At 40.9% G+C, this 17248-nt stretch overlaps 1 protein-coding gene across 1 annotated transcript in view; it reads left to right on the forward strand.

Moving 5' to 3' along the window:
• thsd7ba (thrombospondin, type I, domain containing 7Ba) overlaps positions 1 to 17248 on the forward strand; it is a 743639-nt gene that overhangs the window by 255604 nt on the left and 470787 nt on the right. The window contains exon 3 of the mRNA XM_055638650.1: positions 12955 to 13756. Coding sequence (XP_055494625.1) covers positions 12955 to 13756 — 802 coding nt within the window. The remainder of the gene's footprint in view (positions 1 to 12954; positions 13757 to 17248) is intronic.

The following is a 17248-nucleotide window of genomic DNA, read 5'->3' on the forward strand; positions in this document are numbered from 1 at the left end:
GGGAGGGAGAGTAGGGGGAGGGAGGGAGGGGAGGGGGAGGAGGGAGGGAGGGAGGGAGAGTGGGAGGGAGGGAGGGGGGAGGGAGAGTAGGAGGGAGGGAGGGAGGGAGGAAGGGCAGTCCCTAGGAAGGGCGGGCTCCCTACTAGCTGCGATCCCCCGTTGCAGGTTCAAGGAAGACTGAACTATTGGGACAAACCCGACGACTGAGTCCAAGCCTCCTGCTGTAGCCAAAATGGGCAGATTCTTGTGTTATATTGAAAAAAATGAGCACAAACACAAGTAGAATTGTTTCACTTGGACCAGACCAACAACCTCCCATCCATTGACATACATTTGGTCCCCTAATTTGAGGAAGGACATTCTTGCTATTGAGGGAGTGCAGCGTAGGTTTACAAGGTTAATTCCCGGGATGGCGGGACGGTCATATGCTGAGAGAATGGAGCAGCTGGGCTTGTACACTCTGGAGTTTAGAAGGATGAGAGGATATCTCATTGAAACATATAAGATTGTTAAGGGTTTGGACACGCTAGAGGCAGGAAACATGTTCCCGATGTTGGGGGAGTCCAGAACCAGGGGCCACAGTTTAAGAATAAGGAGTAAGCCATTTAGAACGGAGACAAGGAAACACTTTTTCTCACAGAAGGTGGTGAGTCTGTGGAATTCTCTGCCTCAGAGGGTGGTGGAGGCGGGTTCTCTGGATGCTTTCAAGAGAGAGCTAGATAGGGCTCTTAAAAATAGGGGTATGGGGAGAACGCAGGAACGGGGTACTGATTTGGGATGATTAGCCATGATCACATTGAATGGTGGTGCTGGCTCGAAGGACCGAATGGCCTACTCCTGCACCTATTGTCTAGTGTCTGCATTTACATTTCATGCTGCCTCAGTAAGGCCACCAACATAATCAAGGATGAGTCTCTCCTCTCCCTATAAGACAAGAGGTACAGAAGTGTGAAAACGCACACCTCCAGATTCAGGGAGAGTCTCTTTGCAGCTGTTATCATGCAACTGGAATATCTTATCACCAACTGGAGAGCTGTCCTGAGCCACTATCTACCTCACAAATTGTATTACTCAACAACGTACAAATCGTTTGCTATGTCGCTCTTCAAGGGAGGTGCTAAATGCATTTCGTTGTCTCTGTACTGTACACTGACAATGACAATTAAAATTGAATCTGAATCTGAATCTGAATCTGATTTGTGCATAGTTTTTCCTTTGACTGGTTAACATGCAACAGAAGCCTTCCACTGTACCTAGGTACACATAACAATAGATTAAACTAAGAAACTTTGGAATGTTTCAATGAAAAGTTCAGTTTCAGTTTCCAGTATGTGCTGTTTTTTTGTTTAGTATTCGTTTACAAGTTGCATCATTGTTATAAAATACCAAAGATCAATTAAAACATTTTTTTCAAAGATCCCCAGAGATTTCAAATGGAGAAAAATCTACATGTTGTTCTGTCAATCTGTGTTATGTAGTGTCTTTTATTGCAGATCTAATTTACTACTGCTTTCACTTTTTTTAGATTTTTGCTAAATTCTACATTTAAACTAGGTTTTGACAGAACTTCTTACATAATATTTAGTATACTAATTACACTGAGAGATGGAAGAATTAAAGAAAAAAATGTCAATGTTGTACCAACAGAAATCATAACATTACCCAAACAGCTTGAAGTTTGGAAGTTGATGGGATTTGAAAACAAAGTGTTGTCTTTGGATGCCGGTGAACTGCTTGTTTCTCGATAGGTTACATCACTGCTCATGAATCGAGGTTCCAGGCCAGAGATCGACAGTTATATGCATTCTTACTTTCATCATTTAAATTTGGTAATTGTCACTTTTTCCCAGTTGGTCACCTAGAATTATTATTAGATTTTGTATCATGCTCTTCCTTTAGTTTAGTTTAGAGATACAGTGTGGAAACAGGCCCTTCGGCCCATCGAGTCCGCACCTACCAGCAAACCCTGCACACTAACACTACCCTACACATGCTAGGGACAATTTACATAAATACCAAACCAATTAACCTACAGACCTGCACGTCTTTGGTGTGTGGGAGGAAACCAGAGATCCCGGAGAAAACCCTTTCAGGCCATGGGTGGAACGTACAAACTCCGTACAAACAGGCACCCATAGTCAGGATCATACCCGGCCGGGCCTCTTGTGCTGTAAGGCAGTACTGCTATGCCACTGAGCAGCCGCATGTGGTACCATGTCTCGAAATCCATTAAAGGAAAGCTTTCAGACAAAAGTTTACAGTGAGGTTAGTCAAGTGGTTGGATGTTATGAAGTTTAGCAGAAAGTGGTAGAGGTACAGAGAGGCTTAAGTGTGGTTTCCCATGATTAGAGCTGAGATGGTTAAAGGTATGTCTACCAAAGGTGGGCTAGGGAAACTAGGCTGAAAATGGAGGTACACAGTTTTCTTAGAGCTTTGTTTTGAAATGTTATAGAGATGAGAGTGCTGAGATAATAAAGAAACTCAAAAGGTATCTTCCTTAGCCATGGGTGAGGCATCAGAAGATGAGTAGTAGAGAGTGGCTAATGTTGTGTCTTGTCCTGCAAGGAGAATTCAGAGAACCACAGGTTGGTGAAACTAACATCAGTGGCAGGTAAATTACTGGAGGGGATTCTGAAACAGGATCTATGTGGACTAACATCAGTGGCAGGTAAAGATTACAACAGAATCTAGATCAACTGGGAAAGTGGGCAAAGGAAAATGGGCAGAAAGAATCTAACTTGATCAAGTGCAAAGTGATTTTTTTTTTTCAAAGTTAAACTTCCACAGTAAATGATAGTGCCCTGGGGAGTGTTGTAGAATAAAGTGACCTATGGATGGATACAAGTACATAGTTCCCTGAAAATGGTAACAGAGATGTACAATTCACATGCAACAAGCTTCCATTAGCAGCGATGAAATAAAGAATCAGAGTATGGTATAATGATATAAAACTGGAAAAGTTTGGGAAAGTTCAGTAGGTCTGTAGAGGAAAATCAGGCGTTCTTTCATCAGAACTGATTATTATTTTAATAATAAATGTTGTACTATAACACTGATAGAACATCAGAAGAAGTCTCATGGCTTTCTTTGATCACAGGTACGCAATCCTTTATGTTCCCCTCAAATGAAACAGTACAGCATTTCTTCACTGCTGTTATTCTGATCTATTCCCACGTCACTGGATGAGGCTTAAACCCATGTTATTCTAACTCCCTGCTCCACTGATGCAAGGCTGATACCAATGTGATGTTCATCATGACTGGTCATCTCGTGATCCCGTATAAGGTTTACAAACTGCTTAGTTTTGAGCAATATCAGGTGGAAAGAAAACACTTGTTCAAACTTTACAATTCAACGGATTCTGAATGCCATTTTTTCTATCTATTCTACCAGCTGTGGCAGTTTTAATTTGTAAGGCATCGGTGGTGGAAGCACTACAGGCACTTCATCTGGGGAGTCACTTTCCATTTAATTTTAGACAATGCACCTGCCTTCACTCCAGGAATGTGTTGGAACTTTTACTACTATAACAGTTGTCAGGCATAATTTTGAAGATATTTTGTTTAAATTTTGCATCTGCAAACATGCGTGTAGCTGTGATAATTTGACCCTAAGTATTCCTCTATCAAATCTCATACTATGATAAATTTCACTTAATTTGATCACTTGCCCCTCTATTCCCAGTCAAGTTAGCACTCCAACTCTAATAATAAACATTGCAAATGTGGCTAGAGGTGTATGAACAAGACTTATGGGCCTGCGCCACTTACGCGACTTTTTCGGCGACTGCCGGCACCCGTCATAGGTCGTCGCAGGTCGGCTAAATTTTCAACATGTTGAAAATTCAGAGGCGACCAGAAAGACGTTACAACTCTTTGGGCAACTGAGGAGACTACTCACGACCATACAGGCGACACCCTAGCGACATGTCGTGGGGTGAAGCCTGTATGGTTGTGAGTAGTCGTCCAAAGAGTCGTTCCTTGTTCTGGTCGCCGCTGGATATTCAACATGTTGAAAATTTTCAGCGACCTGTAATGACCTATGACGGGTGCCAGCAGTTTTCCGAAAAAGTTGCGTAAGCGGGACAGGCCCATTATATTTTCGATCCTCATTTTAATCTCATGTACACTATATTTTCTGTGTGGAATCTCACAAAATGAATAGGTATTTATTGAAAGAATTTTGAAAATAGGAGGTATTGAACGTGCAATGTTTCCGGTCAGGACTCAAAGAGTTCAGACTCAAAGAATTCAGTCAGAAAAATGGTCCGGACTCATATCGTCACCCATCCATTCCCTTCACAGATGCTCCCTGATCCATAGAATTCCTCCGTCACATTATGTTGTATTGCTTCACACCTCATGTTAAAGGGGATATGGGGAGAAGGCAGGAAATGATTGGGGATGATCACATTAAATGGCGGTGCTGGCTCGAAGAGCCGAATGGCCTACTCCTGCACCTATTGTCTATTGTTTAAATTCTACCACAATGTGCCACAGAACCCAAATGGATTTCTAAAATATTGCAGTGGTTTGCAAGTACTAAATTGTTTTCACCGTGTAGAAATGAAATTTGATTCCTACATGAAAATAATACATTATTAAGTGAATGCATATTCAACAGATGTTTAGGGTAATTTGTATGATCTTATAACTCAGAAGAATATCAATTCTACTGTTTAATAAAAAAATTTGGAAATTCATCATTCCTGCTTTATGAAATAGTTTTATTAGACTTTGCTACCTTGGAAAATAATAAGAATTACAATCATATTTCTGAAGTGGACTTTCATGGCCGGTAATGGCTTTTGTTCAGACCACACCGTACTGAGTCTGAGAAACTAGACATTTCAGTCTTTTTATGTTTTAAGAATCCATTTGTCAACCCTGAGTGTTATTTTGCTGTGTAATCAGTGGTCCAACACAGCAAAAACCTTATTTTAATGATGTTATGCACATTCATTTGTGAACCGAATATAAATGAGTTAAAATTATTTGAGAATGATTATTGTAATGAAATTATGTTTTAACAAAGTATTTCGCTGCAGGTTGTTATCTGCACTGCATTTCACACTAATTTTTCAATAAATTCTACAAGAGCTTCTGGCTCATATTTTACCTTTTGCGAAGGCATTGAGCATTCGTAATGAATTAAAACCTTACACTTCAGTAATTTTGCTATGTACACAGCTTTCTGCTGCTTGTTGATTGACATGAATATTATAAATGTTAATAAATTTACTGGGGAATGCAATTATATGAAGGAATTTTTTGTTTTAAATTAGCACACATTGCTTTGTACATACTTCCTTATCAACAATTGTATGCTTCAAAAGAGAATCTGGGAGAAAGCTCAGACCTTCAAATCACAGATGTGGCAGATGTGCTAAATCAATTTTTTTACTGCAATCTTCACCGTGGAGAACATTGCAAACATTCTTAAGATAACAAATGAGCTAATTTCAAATAACTGGGAGAACTTGTAAATATTCCAATCACAAGTTATAAAGTATGAGAGAAAGACTGCCAAATCTCTTCAACACCTGATACCTTGCACCTAAGTGTATTAAAGGATATGGTTGCTGAGAAAACTGATCCATTAGTTGAACATTTTCAAAACTTGCTAATTTCCAAGGCAGTACCGGAAGATTGGGAAGCAGCCAGTCCAACACTCTTGTCCAAAATGGAAAGAAACTAGGAAACGGGCAATTATAGGCCAATTAATTTAGTATCTGCTGTTAGAATCAATATTCAAAGAGGACATAACTAATCACTTAGGGATGTTGAATATAATCAAACCTGGGCAACCTGGTTTCTGAAAAGTAAATTGCGTTTGATAAGCCGAGTGAAAAACTATCAAATGACTTTTAATGTGGGAAAGCATGAAGTCATGCACTTTGATAAGAGGAATCAAAAGGTGGATTATAACCTCCATGGAGTGAAGTTTAAAGGGATTTAATGCATGAATCACAAAATATTAGTTGGTAGATCCAACAAATGGTTAAGAATACAAAGAGCATCTGATTCTTTATTGTGAAAGTGTTGGAGTTTACAATGGAACACAGTGGTCAGCACAGTTATGATCCCCTTACATGAAGGAGAATAAAGTAGCATTGGAGGCAGCCCAAAGGAGATTCACTGGGCTATTTTCTGGGATTGGCAGGTGGTCCTATCAAGAAACACTACACAGTTTGGGTCTATATTGCATTGAATTTAGTAGGATGAGGGGTGATCTTACTCGAGCATGTTCAATGCTAAGGAGACCTGATGTGGTAGATATTGACATCCAGGAATTTCAGATGCTAGAATCTTGAGCAAAAATTAAAGTGCTGGAGGAACTCAATGGGCCAAGCAGCATCTGAGAAAGGATGGGATGGGGACCTTTCTTCAGATTGATGGAACATGAAGAAAGGTCATGACCAAAAGGTCGCCTGTCCATTCCATCCACAAATGCTGCCTGACTCACTCAGCTCCTCCAGCACTGTGTGTTTATTTTTGGGTAGATGTTGTGATCTTCTCAGTAGTGGGAGAATCATGAACAAAGGGACAGATATAAAATAAGGGTTATTTAAAACTAAGGTGTATAGAAATGTCTTCTCTTAGAGGCGATTCTCTATAATTCTCCGTAGGATGGTGGGTGCCAGAAAATGGGTTGCAAAGTGCAAAGATCAGCCATGATCCTACTGTATGATGGGGAAGGCTGGAGGGGATATGTGACCTACTCCTGTTTCTAATTTCTTGCGTTCATAGTTTTAGTGTTTAGTTTTAGTGTTGAACATACAGTGAGGAAACAGGCCCTTCGGCCCACCGAGAACACACAATCAGCAATCACCCATACACTAGTTTTATCCATCACATTACGGACAATTTACAGAAGCCAATTAATCTACAAACCTGGACACCTTTGGAATGTGGTTGGAAACCAGAACACCCAGAGTAGACCCACATGGTTACAGGGAGAACATGCAAACTCCAAAAAGACAGTACCCGTAGTCAGGTTTAAACCAGGGTGTCTGGCACGGTAAGGCAGTAATTCTACCGCTCTGCCACTGTGTTATCCTCATGTTTCCATGTGACTCCAGGAATTGCCAAATTGTATACTAATATTTTGATTACTATTGAGTGTACTGCCACCTGGCAGATGATCTTGGGGATAGAAAGATAATATCTTTTGAGGCAAATGTTATTTTGCAAGACACATGACTTGTAGAAATATTATTCAGCACAAAACAGCAACTTCCCTGTTTATAAAAAATGACTTTAATAAGGTAAAACATCCCCAAGGCATATCAAAGAAATCTTAAACAAACTGAACCACATGAGATATTTGACAAGGCTCTTCTCCAGAGATATGTTACATACAACACATTGATAATAAAAGGGAGGTTTCCAAATTTTGAAGACGTAATACTGGAGGTCAGAACCATGGGTTCTTAAGACCAGGCTGGCAATGGTGCAGCAATTAAAATTGAAATGTGCTAAAAATAGAGTGCAGGTACGTCTGGAAGAGATTATAAAGAGAGGGAAGTGAGAGATATGAAGAGATTTGAAAACTGTTGGCAAAAGTCCAGTGTTTGGTACACTAGGATGCTGAGTTCAATTCCGTAAGTGTTAAGATAGTTTGGATCAGGCTAAGCCTGGACATTGGGGAAAAATGCTAAATTGGGGCAAGGCTAATTACAACAGTATTCGGCAAAAATTGGGCAGAGTTGATAGGAATGGTCATTATTGGTTACGTTTTACATGCAGCAGTTTTAGATGTCTAGCCCTTATCTTGTAGCTTTGTGTTTCCCATTTCAATATTCCCACATTCAATAGGTGGGGAATAGATAGGGTGAATGCACAATTTTTTTCACCTTGTGGTTGGGGAATTAAAAACTAGAGGACGTAGGTTTTAAGGTGAGAGGGGGAAATTGAATAAGAACCCGAGGGCCAAGTTTTTCACTCAGAGGCTGGTGGGCATATGGAATGTGCTGCCAAAGCAGGTAGTTGAGGCAGGTACTATAATCTTGGAGGGCCGAAGGGCCTGTTTCCTTGCTGCATCTCTAAACCAAACTAAACTTCCTTTCCATTGAAAAAAATCATACAACAATATAGATATTTGCAGAAAGAGTAGGTCAGCTGGCAGGTTAGATAATAGAACCTGACCATATATCAAAAGATGGAATGAGATGCTTGGTAACATGTGAGAGGTATCAGTTTCATGGCTCAACCGCCAATGTTGGACCGTTTGGCGCACATATTTTGAATGGGGAATGTGGCACATGTATACCCCCCATTTTTATAAACCTGAAGGTAGATGTGAAGCAATGTCATCGTAAGCCTGTTTTTTTTAGACTTCAAAACTAGGATTCTGAAGGTTGGTTGGATTGTATGAATACATTTGGCATTTTCTACTTTTAACTGTCTGATGTGTGTTGTAAATTGGAAAGAATGAAGAAAACCTCCTTGGTTGAAATAGCCGATGATTATTTTCTTTGTTTGGACTTGCTGTTTCAATACATTTGGTGACAAAAGGAAATATCATTAGGATTTAACCATTTGCAAACATAATGATAACATTTAACAGACTGGCTGTTCTCAACTGGAGGTTCACAAATATTTCCCTGGATGGACTTTGAAATCTTAGCCCGATGATTAAAGGGATATTTCCAACTAATGGGAGAGTCTTGGACCAGAGGCCATAGTCTCAGAATAAAAGGACCTGCCCCACTGTACAAGTTCATTCCAAGAGCTCTCCCGAGCTTATCCCAAATTCGAACTCGGAGATTTACGGTAATGGCCACTCGTCGGTACTCGGGGCTCTCGTGGACATTTTTCAACATGTTGAAAAATCTTCACGAGTCTTCCCGTGCTTACCTGCTGTTAGCGAGTCTTCCCGAGTACCTGCCGTTAGCGTTACGAGTCGCTAAGAGACGTCTCCGAGCTCCAATGTACCCGCTATGTTCATTCTCCGTGCTTACCACGAGTTTGATTTTTTTTAAACTCGGGAGAGCTCTTGGAATGAACTCGTACCTTGGCACAGGGCTATTAGAAAGGAGATGAGGAGGATTTGTTTAAGAAGGAACTGCAGATGCTGGAAAATCGAAGGTACACAAAAATGCTGGAGAAACTCAGCGGGTGCAACAGCATCTATGGAGCGAAGGACATAGGGAACGTTTCGGGCCGAAACCAGTCTGAAGAAGGGTTTCGGCCCGAAACATTGCCTATTTCCTTCGCTTCATAGATGCTGCTGCACCCGCTAAGTTTCTCCAGAAGTTTTGTGTACCGATGAGGAGGATTTGTTTAGTCAGGGGGTTGTGAGTCTGTGGAATTCATTGCCACAGGATGCTGTGGAGGCCAAGTCAATGGATAATTTTAAGGCAGAGATTGATAGATTCTTGATTAGTACGGGTGTCAGGGAATATGGGGAGAAGGCAGGAGAATGGGGTTGAGAGGGAAAGACAGATCTGCCATGGTTGGATGGCAGAGAAGACTTGATGGTCTAATTCTGCGCCTACAACATATAACATGAGTGTTTCCAAGTGACTAAATAAAATCAAAGAGCGTGGTTATTCCTTGCCATTCTCAGCCCACAGATTTCCTTTTGTGAAATGTATCTGTTTTGGGACACTCATTATGAATTTAAGCATTCAGCAGAGAATAGAACAGGATAAAGGTTATTATTTTAAGAAGCAACCATTTCCCTTCTTCAGAATGGAAAAACAAAGCATATGTAGCCAGGTTACAACTTAACTGACAATGCAGGTATCCTAATCAGATCCAACTGCAGTATTTTCTGCCCATGTTTCCTTTTACAGTAATGGTCTTTTCCCAAAGCATTCTCAGATTGTTATGCCACTAGGATTGCCTCCTAACATAGCTCCTCCATTCCTTATATCTCTTTTATATATCATCTTTCCAATGCAAATGTATGAATTGTTGGTGAAATAGTAAACATTTGTGAATCTGAATGCTGCGAGTTCTTATATTTTTCAGGAAGAATTACTTTTTAGCTGGCTAAAGGTCACTTCCCCAGATTTCTATCAGACCCTGTTGTGTTTTCTATATCTTTATAATTGGAAATTGATTTTTATTTTCTATCCTGACAAAAGGGGTTCAAAAATGTCTGAAGAGAAGAATAATTGATTGTTATATATAAAAAAAGGTGACAAAAGTATAAATCCTTTGGATTGAATTTGTTTCTGAACAGTGCAGTTAAATTAAAAACAAGTGGCAAACCATGCTTGTCATTGACATCAATTACATTTGCTGGGTTTCTATAAAATGAGCGCATAAAGATAATGGGGAGGAATTGCTCTATATTGCAGCAAAGCTGTGAACACCTGTTTTTCATCTTCTAAGTTAGTGGTCGGCATTGGCAAGGCAACATTCATTGTACATGCTTTGTTGCCAGGCAACATACCGATGTGACTGGTCACTTCAGACAGCATATGGAGTTTAACCATGCCTTGGAGGAGTTATGCCGATTCCTAGTTCAGGTGAAATTGCAGGTGCTCCTCCCCATGGAACCTAGTGAGCTAATTCCCTATAATAGCCCCGGGGATTCCGAATTACCAGACTAATTGAATTTAGATTCATTGCATATGGTGGGATATGAATTGGAGAAATTTAGATTGTTGGAATATTATTTTAACCCTTCCATTCACACAGGCATTGGTGCTAAAGCTACTAATGTTCAGAGCAACTGCACTGATCAACAGTTTTAATGTGGCATTATGAACTATGGTTTTGGGTAGTGAAAAAATCGCTTGTTGTAATTGGGCAATATTTTGAAATTAAATCCCACATTATTGATTTGTAAAATGTACTATACAAAAATACCCCATATTAATGTACATGATGTTGATAAGAACTGTTATGTGTAGGAAATAACTGCAGATGCTGGTTTACTGTAAATCGAAGGTAGATACAAAATGCTGGAGTAACTCAACGGGTCAGGCAGCATCTCTGGAGAGAAGGAATGGATCGAGACCTTTCTTCAGATTGATGTCAGGGGAGGGGGTGGGTCAAAGATAGAATGTAGTCTGAGACGGAAATACTAGTGGAAGAACTAGGAAGGGGAGGGGATGGAGAGAGAAAGCAAGGGCTATCTGAAGTTTTATGTGTATATGTAGTATGTATATATGCATGCATACTGTACATATATGTACATAAATATACATATGTGTGTGTATATATATATATTTATTAATCATAAAGAAAATTTGAAATTTCTCTTTGATAAATAGACGGTAAATTGTATATCATTGTATATAGAGAGGTGTATACATATACAGTATTATTGTATATGTTATCTCATTGTTATCTGAATTCAATTCCATTAACCCTTCCTCAAGCCACTTGCCCAGCTGATCAAGTTCTCGTCATCATAATCATTTTTACAGTCTAGGATACCACCTATGTCATCTGCAAGCTTACACTCACTTTCACTTTTAAAAAATCCCACTTTCCGAGAGTCCCTTTGCCTGCAAGCAACCGAGTCCAGTCAACTTTTGCAAGGTCCTGTCTAATACCATTAAGGTTGGCACAGTGGTGAAGCTGGTAGAGTTATTATTTCACAGTGCCAGAGACCGTGGTTCATTCCTGAGCTTGAGTGCTCTCTGTGCAGAGTTTGCATGTTCTTCCTGTGACCGCGTGGGTTTCATTTAGGTGCTCCGGTTACCTCCCTCGTCCAAAATGTACGGGTTTGTAGGTTAATTGGCCTATGTAAATTGCCCCTAGTGTATAGGGAGTGGAGGAGAAAGTGGAATAACATAGAACTAATGTTAATGAGTGATTGATGGTCAGCATGGACTCAGTGGGCCAAAAGGCCTGTTTCCAAACTGCATCTTTCAATCAAAAAATGTTAGAACTTTTACTCGTGGTCCAGCCCTGTCCTTATCTGTAACTATTTTAAAGGTAATAGAAGTGTGGACGCTGGATAGAAAAAGCTCACCCACAGAATTACTGTTCCACTAGTGGGAGAGTCTAGGACTAGAGGTCATAGCCTCAGAATAAAGGATGTTGCTTTAGGAAGGGGATGTGGAGGAATTTCTTTAGTTAGAGGGTGATGAATCTGAGGAATTCTTCACCACAGAAGGCTATGGAGGCCATGTCAATGGATATTTTTAAGGCAGATATAGATAGATTCTTGATTAGTACAGATGTCAGGGGTTAAGGGGAGAAGACAGGAGAATGGGGTTAGGAGAGATAGATCAGCCATGATTGAATGTCAGAGCAGACTTGATGTGTCGAATGGCCTAATTCTGCTCCTGTCACTTATGACCTTATGACTTGCCCTGCCCTGCCCAATTCCCTAAGAGTAGGTCAAGCTTTGCCCTCTCCCTTGTAGGGCCCTCGACATATTCCTGAAAACACTTGGCAAATTCCATCCCATTTAACCCTTGATATTACAGCAGCCTCAGTTTATACTCAAATCCCCCATGACAACCCTATCTGCAAGCTATTCGCAATCTTCCGGCAAATTTGTTCCTCTAATTCCTGATGACTATTTGTGACCTATAGTATGATCCCAAACAGGTGATCATCCCCTTGTTATTTCTCAGCTCCATCCACATACAATCCCTTTGGATTTTCTTTAATCTTATCTGCCCAAGCTATCTCATCCCTTAGTTTTTACCCTCCCAATTTCCCTCTTAAGCATGCTCCTCAAGCCCCAAAACTGGATTTACTCGGTGATCCTGCAGTAATGTCATCTTGGACTATAGCTGTGATGTTCTTTTTCTAAAGCTCTTAGTTTTTCTTACTGACTGCTCGGAGCTTGTAAATTACTTTGTTTGTCCAGTATTTTGATCATTTAGCTGCAGATATTCTCCAGCAAATTATGCCTTTGTGCCCTACCAGGTAGTTTTACGAAGACTGCATCTGTCTACTCTTCATTTTAGAACTAATACTGGATGTGCATTTGTTAAGATAAGGTATGGACTCAATTTGTTTTCAATATTTCCCGTAGGTCAGTGGGGTCGATGTATTGGTGAAGAGTGTGGACCAAATGGAGTGCAGAGCAGAACAGTGTGGTGTGTCCACATTGAAGGCTGGACTACACATCATTCCCACTGTAAGTATGAAGAGAGACCAACAATTCAAAGGGACTGCTTCAAGGTGTGTGACTGGCACCAGGACGTTTTTGAGTGGGATTTCTCAAAATGGCGAGATTGTGTACTCCGTACATCTTCAAACAAAGCTAAACCAAGGACCTCCGCTTGTGTCACTGCACAGCGAGGGCTGCAGCATAGGAAAGTACACTGTGTACGGAAATCCAACAGATCGCTGGTATTGGATGAGATCTGTGAATTCTTTACACCTAAGCCTGCCTCGGACCAAGCTTGCCTCATTCCCTGCCCACAGGACTGTGTAGTATCGGAATTCTCAACCTGGTCAACATGCAGCAGAGGTTGTGGGAAAGGATTACAACATCGTGTCCGCTCAGTGTTATCTCCACCATTGTACGGTGGTAAAAGCTGCCCTTCTCTCACGGAAACTAAGAGCTGCGATCTACAAGTCTCATGCCTGGTTGGAGAGGATGAGTTTCAGTACAGTTTGAAAGTAGGCCCCTGGAGTGATTGCAGACTGCCATCCCAAAGACAAGTATGGCAAAATGCAAAACTAGGACTGAACTTGAGTTTGCAGCCGTCAGAAAAGAATAATTTAAAGCATCTGATCCACGAAAGTTTCAAGCCATGGGATATAAAGATAGGCTATCAAACAAGGCATGCCCATTGTACAAGAAGTGATGGAAAAAATGCTATGCTCAGGTAAGGTTGCTGTTTTAGTTTCTTTGTTTGTTCACAAATATTAGTTAAAACTTTGTGCTGGCAAGTGTCTTAATCATTCACAAAGTATACCAGATACATAGCAGTCCAGTAGAATGAGGCGATTTTAATATAAACAATTGCTAGTGGAACCCAGCAGGTGAGACAGCATTTTTAAACAACATCTGTCCATTTTCCTTCAAAGATACAACATGACCTGCTGCGTTCATCTGTCAGTTTGTTTTTCGCTCAAGATTCCAGCCCTGCAGTTTCTTGCGTTAGATTTTAATACAGTTCTGCAACAGCAATAATAAAGTGAGCGAGAGGCATTGTCACTCTCTGTGTTTAAAAACCTGGGCTTCAAAACTTGTGTGTAATTATTGAAGTATTCTTTAGTATTGTCAATACAGCTCTGATTCAGCAATGTCTCTTAAATTTTCTGGAAAAGCATAATTAATCCATATAGCAGTTAACAATTTCATTGATATTTTTAATTGAATAACTCATTCTAACACCCTAAATAGTACAATGCTATAATAAATGTGTGGTATCTCCCAAGACCTTGTTCTCAGAAAATCTAAGAATATTCTACTTTTAGTTTAGAGATTTTAGTTTTTAGTTTAGTTTTTAGTTTAGAGATACAACGCGGAAACGGACACTTCGGCCCACCGATTCCACACTGACCAGCGACCCCCTCACACTAACACCATCCTACGCACACGAGGAACAATTTATATTTATACCAAACCAATTAACCTATAAACCTGTCCGTCTTTGGAGTGTGGGAGGAAACCGAAGAATTCGGAGAAAACCCATGCAGGTAACAGGGAGAATGTACAAACTCCATACGGTCAGCACCCATAGTCAGGATCGAAACCAGGTCTCTGGCGCTGTAAGGCAGCGACTATACCGCTGCGCCACCGTGCTGCCCAAGCTTACATCATAAGCATAGGTGCATTAATATTCTGCAGTGCAATACCATGACCTATTAGGCAGCTCTATTACCTGTGCAATTCTTTTTTGACTTTTTCTTGCCAATTAGAAGTTAACTGCCTGACTGTTAATTGATAGCTTTTTTGTGGCAATAATTTCCCAGTTGGGAAAAGCTGATTGTTTTGCATCTGCTTTTTGCAACCATGGTTTTTTCTGCTCTCTTTCACTGTGTTTCTATCTCGTGTTTCCTTTAAAATTACCTACTTCAGTAGAAAATGTATTGTAATATTGTGCCACATGTGTAAAAATGAACTGAACATCTGTTGGGGTATTAATAGAAATAATATCCAGAAAATACTTTTGAAAATCAGTAAAGTCCAGCAAAACCCCGTGTGCTGGATTATTGGTGTTTTAATTATTATTTCTGTTTTCTGGCTGTAACAATATTTTACATTTATAAAGAAAAGTGATTAAGCTTTACAATTTTAATTGCTATCTTAATATACTGCAAAGTTGAAGTATTTGTTTATGGAGACATAAGAGACTGCAGGTGCTGGAATCGTGAAGAAGAAATAAAGGAGGGGATGATCTCAGCAGGTCAGGCAGTACCTATGGAGAGAAATGAACAGTTATCGTTTTGGGTCAGGGCCTTTCTTCAGACTGACCGGGAAGAAGAAAAAAGGATATATTCCCTTGCAACTGACTGGAGATGTAACACCTGGCCCTTCGCTGCCTCCCTCACTTCCATCCAGGGACACTACAGCTACACCAGCCTCTTCATCCACTGTATAATGCATTGACATTCCTGCCACCTTCCGCAGGATCCTACCACCATTCATATCTCCCCAATCATCCTCTTCCCTCTTTCTGCAGACATTGCTCTCCACAACTCCTTGATCTGCTGATAATCTCACATCTAACCTGTCCCCTCCCAAGGTGCTTTCCTCTGCATATGCATGAAATGTAGAATTTGTGCCTACATTTACTCTCTCTCACTTCTATCCAGGTACCCCATCAGCCCTTCCAGGTGTGTCAGAGGTTCACTTGTATCTCTCTGAAGCTTGGCTATATTCAGTGCTTCCGATGGTGAGGCCAAGCAAGGACTGGCAACTGTTTCACTCGGCACTTGCACTTTGTCTGCAAGACCTCCTGGACCTCCTGGTTGCTCACCATTTTAACTCGCCTTCCCATTCCCATGCCAACCTTTCTGTCCTGGGCCTTCTTCCATTGCCAGAGTGAGGCCACACATAAGCTGGAGGAAGAGCAACTCATATTCCACATGGGTAGTTTACAACCCAATGGAATATCCATTCAATTCTCCAATTTCATGTTGACTCCTCTTCTTTCCCATGACTGACCCCCACACCTCTGCCCAGTGTGCACAATTTTTTTTCAAGCACTTCCGTAATCTTTTTCCTTTCCCCTCCATCTGCTCATCCCACCCTGCCTTACTCACAATTTCCCTTTTATTCACCATCTTTTTCCTTCCCCATGTGTCCTTCCACCAATATTCCTCCCTCCAGCTGTAAATTTCACCCCTCGTCTTTCCATATCTGACACCCTTTTGTCTCTTCTTCCCCACTAGCCACTTAATCCATTCATCTGCCAATTTACCCCCCCCCCCCCCCATCTGTATCCATCTATTACTTGTGAGGTTTTCTCCCATCCATACCTCCATTTTGCAGCCCCCCCCCCCCCCCCCCCCACTCCATTAGTCTGAAGAAGGGGCCCAACACAAAATGCTGCCTGTCCGTTTTCCTACCTTGGTGCTGCTTGACCCATATAACCATATAACAATTACAGCACGGAAACAGGCCAACTCGGCCCTTCTAGTCCGTGCCGAACACTTATTCTCCCCTAGTCTCATCAACCTGCACTCAGACCATAACCCTCCATTCCTTTCCCGTCCATATACCTATCCAATTTATTTTTAAATGATAAAAACGAACCTGCCTCCACCACTTCCACTGGAAGCTCATTCCTCACAGCTACCACTCTCTGAGTAAAGAAGTTCCCCCTCATGTTACCCCTAAACTTCTGTCCCTTAATTCTCAAGTCATGTCCTGTTTGAATCTTCCCTACTCTCAGTGGGAAAAGCTTTTCCACGTCAACTCTGTCTAGCCCTCTCATCATTTTAAACACCTCTATCAACTCCCCCCTTAACCTTCTGCGCTCCAAAGAATAAAGACCTAACTTGTTCAACCTTTCTCTGTAACTTAGTTGCTGAAACCCAGGCAACATTCTAGTAAATCTCCTCTGTACTCTCTCTATTTTGTTGACATCCTTCCTATAATTAGGCGACCCAAATTGTACACCATACTCCAGAATTGGCCTCTCAAATGCCTTGTACAATTTCAACATTACATCCCAACTTCTATACTCAATGCTCTGATTTATAAAGGCCAGCACACCAAAAGCTTTTGTTACCACCCTATCTACATGAGATTCCACCTTCAGGGAACTGTGCACAGTTATTCCTAGATCCCTCTGTTCAACTGCATTCCTCAACTCACTACCATTTACCATGTACGTCCTATTTTGATTTGTCCTGTCAAGATGTAG

Source organism: Leucoraja erinacea, chromosome 7, assembly GCF_028641065.1.
Source record: "Leucoraja erinacea ecotype New England chromosome 7, Leri_hhj_1, whole genome shotgun sequence".
Lineage (NCBI taxonomy): Eukaryota > Metazoa > Chordata > Chondrichthyes > Rajiformes > Rajidae > Leucoraja > Leucoraja erinaceus.